The sequence below is a fragment of the Phyllobates terribilis genome, unplaced genomic scaffold, assembly GCF_046119375.1.
Source record: "Phyllobates terribilis strain yellow unplaced genomic scaffold, ASM4611937v1 Scaffold_8__6_contigs__length_399053987, whole genome shotgun sequence".
Lineage (NCBI taxonomy): Eukaryota > Metazoa > Chordata > Amphibia > Anura > Dendrobatidae > Phyllobates > Phyllobates terribilis.
Window position 1 is genome coordinate 367693347 of NW_027362768.1, and position 15281 is coordinate 367708627.

The following is a 15281-nucleotide window of genomic DNA, read 5'->3' on the forward strand; positions in this document are numbered from 1 at the left end:
GTTTCAAAATGTAAAATAAAAAATTCTAGCTTTCATTTTTTCAAAGAAGTTTGAATAAGGAAGAAGAAGAAGCAACTTTCTATGGGGATCTTCTTTATATTTCCTTAGTAAAAAAAAAGAAGCTGTACGACATATCCTATGTATTCTTACATAAATCAGAGACAGAGGGTGGCTCCGCTGACTTATCTCCACACCTAGGATGCTTTTCAGCTGAGACACAGTCACGTGTATGGCAGCAGCGGTGGTGTAGCCTCGAACCAGGGGATCAGACAGGTAGGTTACTACAAAACCAAACTGCACCAGTCCCAACAAGATCTGTAAATATAAGATACGTTTGCTATATTATTTTCTTGTACATAGGGGGCAGTATTATAGTAGTTATATTTTTGTTCATAGGAGCAGTGTAAGGCTATGTTCACACATCATGTTTTTTTTCAGCGCTTTTTATGCGTATTTGCAGCTGAGTTTTACAGTACCAGCAAAGTCTATTAGATTCCAGAAATCTCATACACATCTCGTTTTTTTTATCAGGATTTTGTGCTTTGCATGTTTTTTTGCAAAATAGAGCATGTCTTTGATTTCAGTATTTTTTACCCACTGGAAGTAATGGGTAGTGAAAAAACGCGGAAAAAAACGCCTAGTGTGAACATAGCTATCAGGTTTTGCTGCGTTTTAGTGAAAATAAGCAAGTACATCCTCATCCCATCCCACCCCTAACCCATCTCTTCAACCTATCACTAACTTCTGGTACCTTCCCCGCTGCCTTCAAACATGCCACAATCACGCCCATCCTCAAAAATTCATCCCTCGACCCAACCGCCTTGTCCAGCTACCGCCCCATATTGCTGCTCCCATTTGACTCCTTGAGCAACACGTCCACACTGAACTTTCCTCTCACTTCTCATCTAACTCTCTCTTGGAGAACCGACAATTTGGTTTCCGCCCCCACCATTTCACCGAAACTGCCCTTACCAAAATCACCAATGACTTACTTACAGCCAAAGCTAACAGACAATTCTCTGTACTCCTCCTTCTTGACCTGTCTTCTGCTTTCGATACAGTTGACCACTGCCTCCTACTACAGATCCTCTTTTCCTTCGGCGTCAAAGACCTTGCCCTATCCTGGATCTCCTCATACCTTTCTAAACGCAGATTTAGTGTCTCCCACTCCCACACTACCTCCTCACCTCACCCCCTCTCTGTTGGGAGTCCCTCAAGGCTCTGTCCTAGGGCCCCTACTCTTCTCAATCTATACCCTTGGCCTGGGACAGGTCATAAAATCCCATGGCTTCCAGTTCCATCTGTACGCTGACGACACCCAGATCTACCTCTCTGGCCCAGATGTCACCTCTCTTCTGTCCATTATCCCAGCATGTCTAGCAGCCATATCCTCCTTCTCCTCCCGCTTCCTCAAGCGCAATGTGAACAAAACTGAACTCATCATCTTTCCCCCATCTCGCATATCTTCCCCACCTGATCTTTCTATCACAATAAATTACATCACACTTTCCCCTGTACCGGCAATCCGCTGCCTCGGAGTAACCTTTGACTCTGCCCTGTCCTTCAAACCCCACATCCAAGCTCTCGCCACCTCCTGTCGCCTCCAGCTCAAAAATATTTCCAGAATCTGTCCTTTCCTCAACCCTCAATCTACTAATCTGCTTGTGCATGCCCTCATCATCTCCCGCCTCGACTACTGCAACATCCTCCTCTGTGGCATTCCTGCTAACACTCTCGCACCCCTCCAGTCCATCCTCAACTCTGCTGCACGACTGGTCCATCTCTCGCCTCGCTACTCCTCTGCTAACCCCTTTTGCAAATCACTTCACTGACTCCCAATTGCCCAGCGTATCCAGTTCAAACTACTAACACTGACCTACAAAGCCATCCATAACCTCTCTCCTCCTTACATATCTGAAATAATCTCCAGATACATTCTCTTACGTAATCTCCAGGCCTCCCAAGACCTCCTTCTCTCCTCCACACTTATTCGTTTCTCGCCCAATCGCCTCCAAGATTTCTTATAGAATTCTGTGCCTCAACACGTCCGATTATCTGCCACACTTGGATCCTTCAGACGGAACCTGAAAACCCATCTCTTCAAACAAGCTTACAGCCTGCCATGACCTTGCTTGCTGCCACCTCAACATCACCAGAGCTACTGCAGCCCCCCAACCTACTGTCTCCGTCCCCATTCCTGTAGAATGTAAGCCCGCAAGGGCAGGGTCCTCTTCCCCCTGTACCAGTCTATCATTGTTAGTTTGTTTACTTTAAGATATATCTGTATTTTGTATGTAACCCCTTCTTATGTACAGCACCATGGAATCAATGGCGCTATATAAATAAATAATAATAAAATTACAACAGTATGTTGAACACATTTATTTTTGTGATTTTAACATCTTGAATGGTCACTGAGATGGTAGTTTGTTTTAGACCAGTTTAATTAAATTAGTGATGTGTACAGCGTATACATTACCTGAGCTACATGTCAGATTGAACAATACCTGTGGCCCAGGGAGGTGTGAAATTGAACAATGCCTGTGCAACTGAATGGCAGCCCCCATAGTGTAAAAGTAAATAGTGTCATACAAACTCAATGCACTCCCAGGGTCATAGGTAAACTATTCCTGAACAATTCACCTCCCTCACTGTTATGCCAAAACCAGAATGAGTTTTTGTTTTGTTTTGTTTTTTTTTCACTGAACTTCATGTACATGCATAAAGAGACAAAAGAACAGTGAAAAAAAAAAAACGTTGAAAAAAATGCACCAAAAAAAAAAAAAAAAAAAACGAGAAAAATCCTTAACCTCTTGGCAAGAGATCAGGTTTTGCTGCAGGAAAAAAAAACATGATATGTGAACATAGCCTTATAGTAATTATATTCTTGTACATATGAGCAGTATTAGTTATAACTTATCAAACTGTTCTACCATTAGATCCTCTGCCATATACACTTTGTTCCCATGTTTACAAGATTTTTGATTTGATTTAGATTCCATCTCTCAAGGCAATAAAACTGAAATGTTGGAAGGTCTAGAACTATAGAATGTCGTGTTGGATCCGATGACCAGACATCTACTAAAAAACATAAAATCTTTCAATTTCAGCATGTTGATGGGTTTGCAGGTGGTAAAAAATAGTTGCGTTTTTGTTTTAAATGTACAATCTCTAGAATTATGGAAAATGCATAAGTAAGGATCTTACCTGAAATATACCAACCAATAATGTTAAGGCTGTTGCCACCTGAATCCTGGCAGCATCTCTGGCAACAGTGTCGAGAACCATTGATTCATTCACTGGTATCATAAAATTATCTGATGGCGCCAATGACTCTGTCACACTTCCCACCATCACGGAGATAACAGCAAAAGTGCCTAATGTGGAACAAGAGATTTATTTGCCTTATTATGGATTTTATGGTTTTGTCAACTTAATAATTTATCTTGCATAAAAAGTGGAGGGTCGGCGTTTGATAATGACCGCGCTGCTGTAGAAGATGAGTAGTTCCACACTCTGGTGAAAGTAGCTTCATTTACGCCAGGGATATTAAACTCAAACACACAGATGGGCAAAATGAAAACTTGGACAAAGTCGCGGGCCAACCAGTATATAGAATAATGGGCCCCCACAAAGTCCTCAATACAGAATAATGGGCCCTACAATAGTCCTCCATACAAAATAATGGGCCCTACAATAGTCCTCCATACAAAATAATGGGCCCTACAATAGTCCTCCATACAAAATAATGGGCCCTACAATAGTCCTCCATACAAAATAATGGGCCCTACAATAGTCCTCCATACAGAATAATGGACAACCACAGTCCTCCATACAGAATAAAGGCCCCACATAGGGGTGGTGGTTCTGGTGTCGCGGGCCAGATTTGGCCCACGGGCCAGAGTTTGACATGTATGATTTACACGTTTCTGGTTTGCAAGCGAACCCTTTTTCAAAATAAACTACAGAACATTTGTCTCGTCACACAGGGCGGCCGGCCCACCAGAGGCTGTGTTTGGGGATATGTCTACTCACTTTCTCTTAGAATATTACACATTGTATGTCCTCCTGAGCCAATGACACATCCCTGAACATGCCCCCATATATTCTATCTATGGACCATTGATAAATAGGGCATTGGCTGGAGGATGAGGGAGCAAGTGTATTGTATTTCCACTGTGAGATTCATACATTGACGGTTTATTATACATTGATTTACCTGGAGAGATGTGTCGCGATGTGCCAAATATAGTGTATAGGATTACGGGATAAAATGATGAATATAAGCCCAATACTGGGGGAACTCCGGACAAAAGGGCATAAGCCAGACCTACAGAGATAAAAATAACAAATATAACAGCAAGAATAGTCTATAGTTTTGTCAGGTTTCCTGGAATATCTGAGAGGCTCACAGAAAACGATGAGCTGTGAGCCGCAGACTAAATACTAAGCTGTCATCATTCGTGCAGCCATCTTTACTCTTGTGCGTCACCACAGACACCGTCCTGACAACAAACTCAGTAGGAAAAGAAGAAGAAGGTCTGTCAGTCCGGGGTCGGTATTTGCTTAGAGGGTCTAATGTGAGGTGTGTATTAGTTTAGAGCCTTTTCTGGGTTTTATATTCACTTAGGGGGTCAGGTTTGAGGTCTTTATTAATTTAGGGGGTCTGGGGTATACATTTGTTTAGGGAACTAATGTCTTTCATTTAGTAAGTCTGGTCTGGGATCCAAATTTGTTTAGCAAGTCTGTATTCATTTTGGGGGTCTGGACTCTTTTCTACATTAACTTAAGATATCTGATGTCTTTATTTGTTTGGAGGGTCTGTGTTTGTTTTTTTGGGTCTGGTCTGGGGATTATTTAGAGTGTGCAATCCGAGGTCTAGTATGGTGTCTATATTAACTTAAGGCCCCATCACACTTAGCGACGCAGCAACGATCCCTGACAGGTCGTATCGTTGTCGGGATTGTTGCTGCGTCGCTATGTGGTCGCTGGTGAGCTGTCAAACAGGCAGGCTCACCAACGATCAGGGGAGCAGCGACATCGTGGAAAGAATCTTTCCACGATGTCCTGCTCCTGGTTACGAGCCTGCTGAAGCAGGAGCAGGCTGGTAACTATGGTAAACATCGGGTTACTAGGGGCACACGCGCACCTAGTAACCCGTTGTTTATCATGGTTACCACTCTGCTACAGTGAGCGGGAGGTTACCGCTCACTTTAGCAGGCTCATAACCATGATAAACAACGGGTTACTAGGTGCGCGTGTGCCCCTAGTAACCCGATGTTTACCATAGTTACCAGCCTGATCGCTGCTCCCGCTGGTCACACACAGCGATGTGTGCTGACCAGCAGGAGGGCAACGACCAAAAAATGGTCCAGGACACTTTGCAGCGATCAGCGACCTCACAGCAGGGGCCTGATCGTTGCAAAGTGTCACACATAGAGACATCGCTGGTGAGGTCGCTGTTGCGTCACCAAAACCGTGACACAGCAGCGATCTCGCTATGTGAGACGGGGGCTATAGGGTGCCTGGTCTGAAGTCTCCATTTGTTAAGGGGGGTGTATTTACTTAGGCGGTGTCTGGTCTGGGGTCTGCATATAGGGTTTTCTCATGGCATCTGATGGCTTTAGTTCTCTCATTTTTGGTGGGTATAATAGTGCAGCATGCTACACTACTTTACCCAGTAAAAAAAAATGGAAACCAAATGAAACCCACTGTAGTCAGTGTGATCTTTTAGGATCCATAAGATTGTCATGTCAGTCGTGTAAAAACCCATTCATAGTTCACAAGACAAAACTAAATCTGTGGTCAACATGAACTGAGGGGGTGTTCATGGATACGATAAAAGGGTTTGATTTTTTTTTTTTTTTTTTTTTTTTTAGTCAAAGCAGCGCCACTTATTGTTGACAGGCAGTGCCCAGTATTGCAACCTCGGTCCTTATCATTCGAATACTTCAGTACTGGATGCAGCCCAGAGGGGCGCTGTTTCTTCTAACTTTTCAGATCCACTAGCAACAAGCTAACTAACTGTCATTAGATCAGTGGACGTAACCATGGATACCTAAGGTCCTGCGATGACTACACATGAGGAAAGAGAAAGAGCGAATCAAAAAAACTATACTACATTTCTAATTGGAGGTATTTGCTAATATTATTATTATTACACCTACTACATATTGGGATAGGATCTTGGCGATAAGAATACCTCTTTAAGTTTCCAAAGTGAAACCTAAACTCTGATTGGATCACTGGGTGCAAAGCAACCAATTAAGTTACTCCTTTCATTTTACAAAAATGAAAGCTGTGATGTGATTGGTTGCTATGGACAACAACTCCATTACTAGTCTGTTCTCATTTTTCTAATACACAAGGCCCGGGCCTGGTTTTACCTTGTGGGAGTTGAATGATCCCAACACTGATCCCAGAAATAATGTCCCCGAGAAGCCATTCTTTGACTCGATAACGTGGCAGCCAATAAAGGATTGGGATAAATTTTAGTAGAAGGGATTTTGCAATAGTCCCAGAACATCTGGAATAGAAACAAAAACTAAATGTGGCAGTGATAGGAGAATTATATATTTACACCTTAATCTATTAATAATATCCACATCTAGATAATTATCATATTCATAGTATGGCCCTTCTACGCTAATTAATTCCTTAAAAGGGTAATTGTGAAAATTGTAAGGTTATAAATTACTAATCGCTGGGTGTCCGACTGCTGAGAGCCCCAGCGATCTCAAAAATGTGGGCTCCGGATCCCTTGAACCAGCCTGTCCGAAATGGAGTAGGGTTGTATATACGCAACTTACCCCCGTTCATTATTTGTGTGTGTTAAATATCTCCTCCGACCCCTTCATAAGAGAGGAGTCGCTTTCTTTTCTGGTATGCCTGAGGAAGGAGTAGGCTCTACTCTGAACGCGTTGCCATAAATTGGAAGTTTTTTTATACTTACCGCCTGAATTAACCAGTGTTAGCGGCAGCACCCGGGTTCCACCGCATTGCGCTTTCCTTCATTCGTTCGTTATTTATTGGACTGCTGGAAAAAGCAGAGCGTTGTGCTCTGCTTTCTTCCAGTAGAGTCTCATAGACAAGAAATGGGGCGGAGGTCGCACATGCACAGCCCTGCTCTATTTAGGACGCGCTGGTCCTTGACATCCAGAGCCCCCGGTTTTGAGATTGCTGGGGGTCCAACTGCTGGAAAAAGGGATAATTTATAATTTTGAGAATATAAATATATATCTATATCTGAGAAAAACATCAGGCCAGAGGTGCAGCATACAGAGAGATTTCCACGCGATCTGCCCTGGCCAATTCACTTTTTGAATTGGCGAACGTCTCTGTAATCTTCTAAATTTTATTTTTGTTTTCCGTAATGCCATTTACTAATTTATTGATTATGATAACTTTGTTGTTTATCGTGTAAGAAAGGCTGAAAATAAATAGACATGGGTAATATGAGTTATATACACATATACTTACAGCAGTTCTGGTTTTTCTGATCTACAATTCCAAATCCCCTTCAAAAAGCAGATAAAAGGGGCTTTCTAGGACTATAATATTGAGGACCTATCCTCAGGATAGGTAATCTGTATCAGATTGACCCACACCAAACACCCGAGATCCCCAGCGATCATCAGGCCCCACACTGTACAGAGCCGAAACACCAAAGCGCCAGACACTGTGTAGGAGCCTTTCTAGGGTACTGCCGTTTAGCTCCTATTGAAATGTATAGGAACTAAACTACAGTAGTCGAGAACGGCCACTACACAGTGAACATGCAGGAGACTTGGAGCTCTGTATCCCCCCCCCAAAAAAAAAAATTAACTCTGACCTGTATAAAAATTAATCAGAACAGCAATTTAAAAAAAAAAAAAAAAAAAAAATACAAATGTTTGAACAGCATTTTTCCTTACTCACCTAAACGTACTTCTCGCTCTGCTTAATAGATGGAGTCTGGAATCTGGAGACCTCGGCGACAGTTCTTCCAGCTCAGCCTCGCTGAAGATTGGGTTCTCATGTAGATCACCAGGGCTGGGAGGATCTGCCATTACTTAAAGCAACAAGTTACTATTAAAATATAAAAAAAAAAAACAGACATTTTCTGCAGAGTGAATAGAACCTTATTAACCCTTGCCAACTTCCAACCTTTCCTTCGCACCAACAATGGGGGCACTATCGTCACCATTGGAGCTGCATTTGATTTTCATTTTATTTGAACCGACTCTACAAAACAAATTCAGCAAAAAAAAATCCCTGGATAAAAAAGTGGCCCATGAGACATTACAGTATGGTTTGATGAACCCTGTATTGTGTATAACGAGGCACTTATTCGAGTTTAGTTTAAGCCCCATTCTCCCATATACTCACATTACATCCTCAAAAAGCAACACTTATCACGGGTGATTTCAGTTGCATAATTTCAGCATCATTTAGGTCTTGGGGCCTGAGCAAAGCCCAAAGAAGTAGCCTGCATACTCTTCTGACGTTTTCCGCTAGAATATACTCAATACTTTACCATACAAGTCAATGGGAAGGCTAAAAAAGGACGCATGAGTTTTTTCTGAGTATGTGCACACGGTGAGGAGCCGCCTTCGGCCCCGAATAGCCGCTCGGCCTAAGTCCTCATTAATGAGCAGCGCCATTTTTTTTTTTTCACATGCAGACTTTCCTGATAGATGTTAAGTCTATGGGGAAAGTCCACATGCGGACCCGCAAGAGAAATGGACATGCTGTGGGTCTGAAAGACGTGAAGCATATTAGTTTCCGCGGGTAATCCACAGGAGCACAGAGACGCATAGTGCACACGGGATTTCTAGAAATCCCATCCACTATGCTGTAACATCTGGCTGCTGCGAGTTTGGCGCTGCATAACACGCAGCTTCAAACCCGCAGCGGCTCCTGACCTTGTGCACCGTTTTTTCAGCATTTTCACTTTAAAAAAAAATTATAGTTTTCTTTACTGTTTTTAGTGGATTTAAAAGGGAAAAAAAAAATCTCAAAACAGTAAAAAGATGGCTAAAAAAAAACAACAAAACACTGGCAGGGAGCAAACATTGAGAAAGCACTCAAAAAAACGGGCAAAAATGTAAAAAAAAAAAAAGGGGGGGGGGCAACTAAACAAACAAACATTTCAGGTTTACCAAACTTCAGAGAGAGTTTCCTGTAGCGACTTCAGCTTGAAAAACAGACGGAGTGTGAACATACCCTTCTCGCACCAGTGTATAAGATTTTCCAAAATCTTATCCACAGGCTGCAGAGAAAACCCACAGCTGTTATTGATCCTGCAAATTTGAGATCTGCAGCATTTTACTTAATTCTGTAGATGTAGTGAAATCTGGTAAATCCACTGCATTTCCACAAACCTGAATCAAAAATCAATATGATTTGGGACATATTTTACTGCGGAACTTCCCATAGCGGATCATTTCCTTGTGCACATGCCCCCATGCTACAGATACGATATCCTATAGATTTCAAGCAGCATCATAATCCTACCTACCCAGGTTGTGGAAATCTGTTCCGTCGGAAAGATTTCAGCAGGCAGATAAATAACCTGTTTTCCTCGCAGATTTCACTTTTCTCCTATTTAGAGGGACTTTGATCTGGCACAGATCACTCTGGTCTAATGGATGAGTCATAAAATACAAGTAGGTTTGTTACTGGCTTCAAGGAGCTGTCAGCACTTACCCTTTACTCCACTTACTTCCTAGGACTTAAATGAAGGTTTGTAAATGTCTGAAGGGTGTGGATCTCCGTTAATTATACAGTTTCTTTTACCTGTGCATCCACAGATTTGTTCACTCCAAGTATAATACCCACTCGTGACTGCTGCTTGTGCCAGCGATAGTGTAAGGTGCATCCGAGGCAAGAGTTGTTCCAGCTGTGCAAAAATGCCAAATGTTATTTATTGTGCACTGTGTGTAATATAATCCATTGTGATATTACGTCATGTGACAAGGTAATATTATTGGGATTAAACATGGCAGTTCACTACTTTAAGCAAGGGAGGTTATAAAGTACAAGATACTTTTTGGGCAGCAGTTTGGAGAGAATCATAGCCTAGTGGACAGAAATAGTCGGAGTTGGTGTACTTGAGCTGCGGGATTCCCAAAGTATTGTTGAGTCAAAGAGGCGATCTGGTCGGCAAGCAAGGCGCAAGCTGCCAAGTCCAGTGATTGGGATCCACTATAACCACAACCATAGACTATGATTGTTGCTGAGCTATTGCAGCAAACATTTCCCCATGACATAGGCAGGTGTCCCATGATGGTGCACAATATTTGCACTAAATTTTAGTTTATGTTCCAAAGAACTGTGAAAGTTTGTAACCACCAAGACTGTCCGTCTAGTTTTGTTGCACAATGTGTCGACTGTGTTTTTTTTGCTGCACCATCACTTTTCAGAGTGGTGACCAACACCCCATTGCATTGTATGTCCACCCCTATCTCAGTCTATTACAATAAAACAGAGATAATGCCAACAGAAACAACACCCCTACATCCCCTTGAGCTCTGGGTCTATTGGGTACGTTCTTATTGGAAATTCGACTGCGGAAATGCTGCTTTGATGTCCACCTTCAAAAGGTGCAGCAAGGCCACACATTTTAATTAAATGCAAAGTGTCATATACACAGTGACATCAGCTGGATAAATTCACAATTCTTGTTATATGATCACTCCAAGGTTGGCAAAACATGACATGATGCAAGAGGATGGAGAGCCACAGAACCTGAGACATGGAAGTCCTAAAGTTTTCCCTTAAAGCGTTATTCCTCTATTTAGGCGATATGACTTATCCTCAGGACAGGATTAATGGGGGTCTGACTTCTGGGATCCCAACCGATACCGAAAACAGGGCTCTGCAAAGCCCTGTATGAATGGAGCTGTGGTGGCCATGCGTGCCACCGCTCCATTCATTCTCTATGGGACTGATGGAAATTGTGGAGCTCTGTACATGGTTATCTTCAGCAGTCCCATAGAAAATGAGTGGAGCGGTGATACATATGTCTCAGAACTGCTCCATTCAGATGAGGCATTTCATAGCCTTGTTCTTGGGGTTAGTGGGGGTCTCACCGATGATCAGCAAGTTATCATGTGTCCTGTTGATCCTGTTGTCACACAGTTGTATTAACGTACATATAAACTTATGGTATAGAATAAAACATTGCTGTATGTATTAAAACTTCTATTAATTAGTGCATCATTTGCACAGTCTTGGGCAGTTCAGTAGATAGCAGTGGGGGTTAACATTGCTGTAGTCTGTAAATATGTGTGGGCCCATTGTTAATGTTTTTACATTGTGTTGTGACATCACAAAAAGGGGATCTGTCCCCACATTTGAGCGTTGTGACCTATTAATATGCGCATACAGGTTATACACTACTGAAAAAAAGTCATGCCTGTATGCCTCATATCAGATGCTTTTTGGAAAAATCATCTTATCTCTTTTATGTAAATGAGATCTTCCAGGCTATGGGGCGTACGCTGCCCGGAAGATGATGCTGCCTCCTCGCTTGATTATCCTATCTTTCTCCTGCCACATTGTCACTGTGTCCTTCCATTCCGACAGCTGTCGCTCCTCTTCACTGTTCCACCCTTCTGTGAGCTTTGGCTTTACTTTTTTTCTGCACAGGCGCCAGGGAGTTTTTCTGTTTTCCCTTCTTCCTGAACTCATCAATTACTCGAAAAAGAACTAGAATCCAACTTGGTCAAAACAAGATGGGCTACCAATTCACTGAGCAATCATTGCAGCTTCCCAACTGAAGTCTATCGATAGGGAGCAGCAGAGTGTGAGAGAAAGGCACAGACCCATGCTACTGCTTCCTAGTAAGAGTTCATTTCCCCAAGAGCTGGATTCACACCTACACTGCTTGGTGTTACTGTACAATGTGCTCCATGCTGCTGCTCCTCCTAAAGATGTGAGACTTCATGTCAGGTAGTCTCCACCTACTAGCTCAAAGGCAACTGGAAATTATTGAGAGAGCCTTTCAATGGGGAAAATTGATGACAAATACATGATCCAAGTAATATATTGGTCAGAAATACTGTTATTCTCATGTTTATGAACATTGCAGCTTATTCTGAAAATTCACGTGAAATGACTGGTACACCTGTACTGTGATGTCACTGTGCTTATTATCCCTGAAACTGTGACGTCACTGTGTGAATTTTTCCCTGTACTGTGACATCACTGTGTTTATTATCCTTGCACTGTGACATTGCTGTTTATTATTAGCGATGATTGAGTATGTTTCATTAAGCCTTTCCGGTGAGCACGCTCGGGTGCTCGCCGAGTATTTCGGCGTGCTCGGGTTTTCTTTTATTGTCGCTGCAGCTGCAAGTGTCACGGCTGTTAGACAGCTGTGACACATGCAGAGATTGACTGTCAGTCGATCTCTGCATGTGTCATGGCTGTCTAACAGCCGTGACACTTGCAGCTGCGGCGACAATAAAAGAAATCCCGAGCATGCGAGTGTGCTCGCTGGAAAGGGTTAATGAAACATACTCGATCATCACTATTTATTATCCATTAATTTGTTGCCACTGTATTATTATCTCTGTACTGTGACATCACTGTATTTATTATCCCTGAAATTCTGATGTCACTGTGTGTATTATCTCTGTACAGTGGCGCCACTGTCTGTATTATCTCTGTACAGTGGCGCCACTGTCGGTATTATCTCTGTACAGTGGCGCCACTGTCGGTATTATCTCTGTACAGTGGCGCCACTGTCGGTATTATCTCTGTACAGTGGCGCCACTGTCGGTATTATCTCTGTACAGTGGCGCCACTGTCGGTATTATCTCTGTACAGTGGCGCCACTGTCGGTATTATCTCTGTACTGTGACGATGTACAGACATTTTATTTGCTTTGTATTATGACATTACAGTGTATACTAGCCCTGACACCTGATTGTATCCAGAATACAATGAAGGCCAAAATGAAGGTAGGGATAGATTCACGTCTTCATACACATTTCCATTTTTCTGTTTCACGAACAGAAAATAAAAAAATGACGAGTATCGGAGCTGTCACGTGACGGACATCTGCCATGTACCGAAAATTGGCGATAATTGGGTCAGGAGTGCAGACAGACAGAAGAGGCCCCTGTGAGAGATCAATATATGGGCCCCCTGCTGTCCATCAGCCCATCATAATGCACAGTTCCACCTTCCACTGTGTAATCCCCTCCTGTCCTCATCCAGCCGGTACTAGGCCTCAGGATTACCTTACCTCTCATAATCACAGAATCTTTGCACTCAGACTCCACTCAGACTCCTCATTTCCTCAGCGTCATCAGCTGCTTAGAATCAGAAACATCCTCTGTACTTCCTGAAAATCGTTTGAATGAATCCCACATCTTCCTGCTCGTCACAGGATCACAGGATATAGCATCTTCCTCGCCCTCCGCTGGTAGTTTAACTCATTAGCAGCTCTTACAGCTCAGCACATGGCAGGATGGCGTGGCCTAATGTCAGTGCTGCGCTGCAAAAATGTCCTATTCTTACATTTACTTTTGACTGCAGATGGGAACAGACTTTTTTTTATTTATTTATTTTTAGAAATGGCCCTAGAAGTACTTTTATTTAAGCCTTTTCAACATATTACCCGCCTATTGCTTAACTGCACTGCACACATGTAGTTATATGGCATTATATATGCTGCTGAATTTGTATTTTCTTCCTGTCTTTGCAACATACTTCCCATTATTCTTATCTCTATTATATGGACTAAAATAATTTCAGTTTTATCACTCTCTCATTGCCCCCCGTGTGTAAGGCTGTGTGCACACGATGCGTTTTTAATGCGTTTCCGCAGCGTTTGTGCAGCTGCGGAAACGCATTAAAAACGCATGGTAGAAGGGCAGCTATGGTCCCCAATGATAATCCGCATGTGCTGTGCCCATGCTGCGGATTTTTCCGCAGCGCTTATGCTGCGCTCAAAAATCCGCAGCATGTCCATTAATTTTGCGGAAACACGGCGTTTTCGCCGCGATTGACTTGCATTAGACCGCATGGATTACGCATCACTGTATATGTAGATGCATAATCCACGCGTTCTAATGTGCGGATGGTACCCGGGTGTGGAGGAGAGGAGAGTCTCATCCACACCCAGGTACCATTAAGAAATCTGTAAAAAAGAATAAAATAAAAAATAAATATATACTTACCTTCTGTCGGCCCGCGCACCGCTCCTGCTTGGTTCCCGGCACTTTGCAGTGAGTTGAAGGACCTGCGCTGACGTCAGAGTCATGTGACGGGTCACGTGACGCTGATGACTCGCCCCCTGGGCCGTGGGGCACGCGGATCCGGGCGATAGGGGAACAATGGGGGTAGTAGTAGTGGCGGCCCGGTCCCGCAGCTCAGGGTGGTCAGGCCAATGGTAGTCTGCTATGCGCTCCAAATAATGTCCGACTACGCCACCCGTGGATTGCGGTTATTAGGAACCGCCGCTGCAAGGCAGTCCGCTGGGGCTGATGATGGGTGCAGCTGAGGTGATGTGACTCCCCACGGGAAGAGTGCAGCCCCAGGGCAGTGTAGTGGATGGTGGGAGTGATGGTAGTGCGAGTCCCGGTGCTGATAGTGCTGGAGGCGCGAAGGAGCACACAGACAACAAGTTACAGTCCAGGGTCTTTACTCACAGTTCGTTTGTTCCAGGTCACTTCAGCCAGCAGTGACCGCCCGAGCCGTGCTGCGTCCACCAGGTGAGGGGCTTGGTCAACTCCCAGGCAGTTCAGGAGCATGGCACAGGACCCCCTTTTATCCTTTCTCTGGCCTGCCTCACCAGTGACCCACTTTTGTCCAGCTGCCGCGGACCTATGCGGTTAAACGTGGGCCCCGTCCTCCGCTGTCCTATATGGTGCCTTCCTAGCAGGTTTGATGAGGTGTCGCACCAATATATGATCACGACGACCGGTCTTTGGCTGAGGGTTGTTTCTCCTCCACCAACTTGGGATCCGGTACCCTTAATCTGCCTGACCCTGCACCCTGGATTCTCGTGGGTTCTTAGGGTCCCTTCCACCTTCTTGTTCCTGAGCCCTTCTGTTTCTCTGTCTCTCCTTCTTTGCAGTTCCTTTCTCTTGGAGCTGAGATGAGCCAGAATCTCAGCTCCCCTTCACCTCCTCCTCGGCCTCTTCTCCAGGCCCACTTCTCCTTCTCCTCTCAGGCCCCGGCCTCTTCCCTAGGCCTGCCTCTGGAGCAGCACTCAGCCTGAGCTGCTGCTCCCTGTCTTCTCCTCTCCACAGAACGAACGAACCTAGATCTAAGATGGTGCCCACCTT

At 43.9% G+C, this 15281-nt stretch overlaps 1 protein-coding gene across 9 annotated transcripts in view; it reads right to left on the reverse strand.

Moving 5' to 3' along the window:
• Positions 1-13441, reverse strand: part of LOC141157506 (solute carrier family 26 member 6-like) — a 38523-nt gene extending 25082 nt beyond the window's left edge. The window contains exons 1-7 of one of the 9 annotated variants that reach the window (XM_073644891.1): positions 13235-13441; positions 9820-9880; positions 7918-8050; positions 6387-6526; positions 4220-4330; positions 3208-3377; positions 151-315 (exon numbers count right to left, since the gene is read on the reverse strand). In XM_073644891.1, coding sequence (XP_073500992.1) covers positions 151-315; positions 3208-3377; positions 4220-4330; positions 6387-6526; positions 7918-8050; positions 9820-9859 — 759 coding nt within the window. In that variant the 5' untranslated portion in view covers positions 9860-9880; positions 13235-13441. Of the gene's footprint in view, positions 1-150; positions 316-3207; positions 3378-4219; positions 4331-6386; positions 6527-7917; positions 8068-9499; positions 9623-9687; positions 9881-13234 lie in introns of those variants that run through there. The other 8 variants (XM_073644890.1, XM_073644892.1, XM_073644898.1 and 5 more) reach the window with 8 other exon arrangements.
• Positions 13442-15281: the final 1840 nt, after the last annotated feature.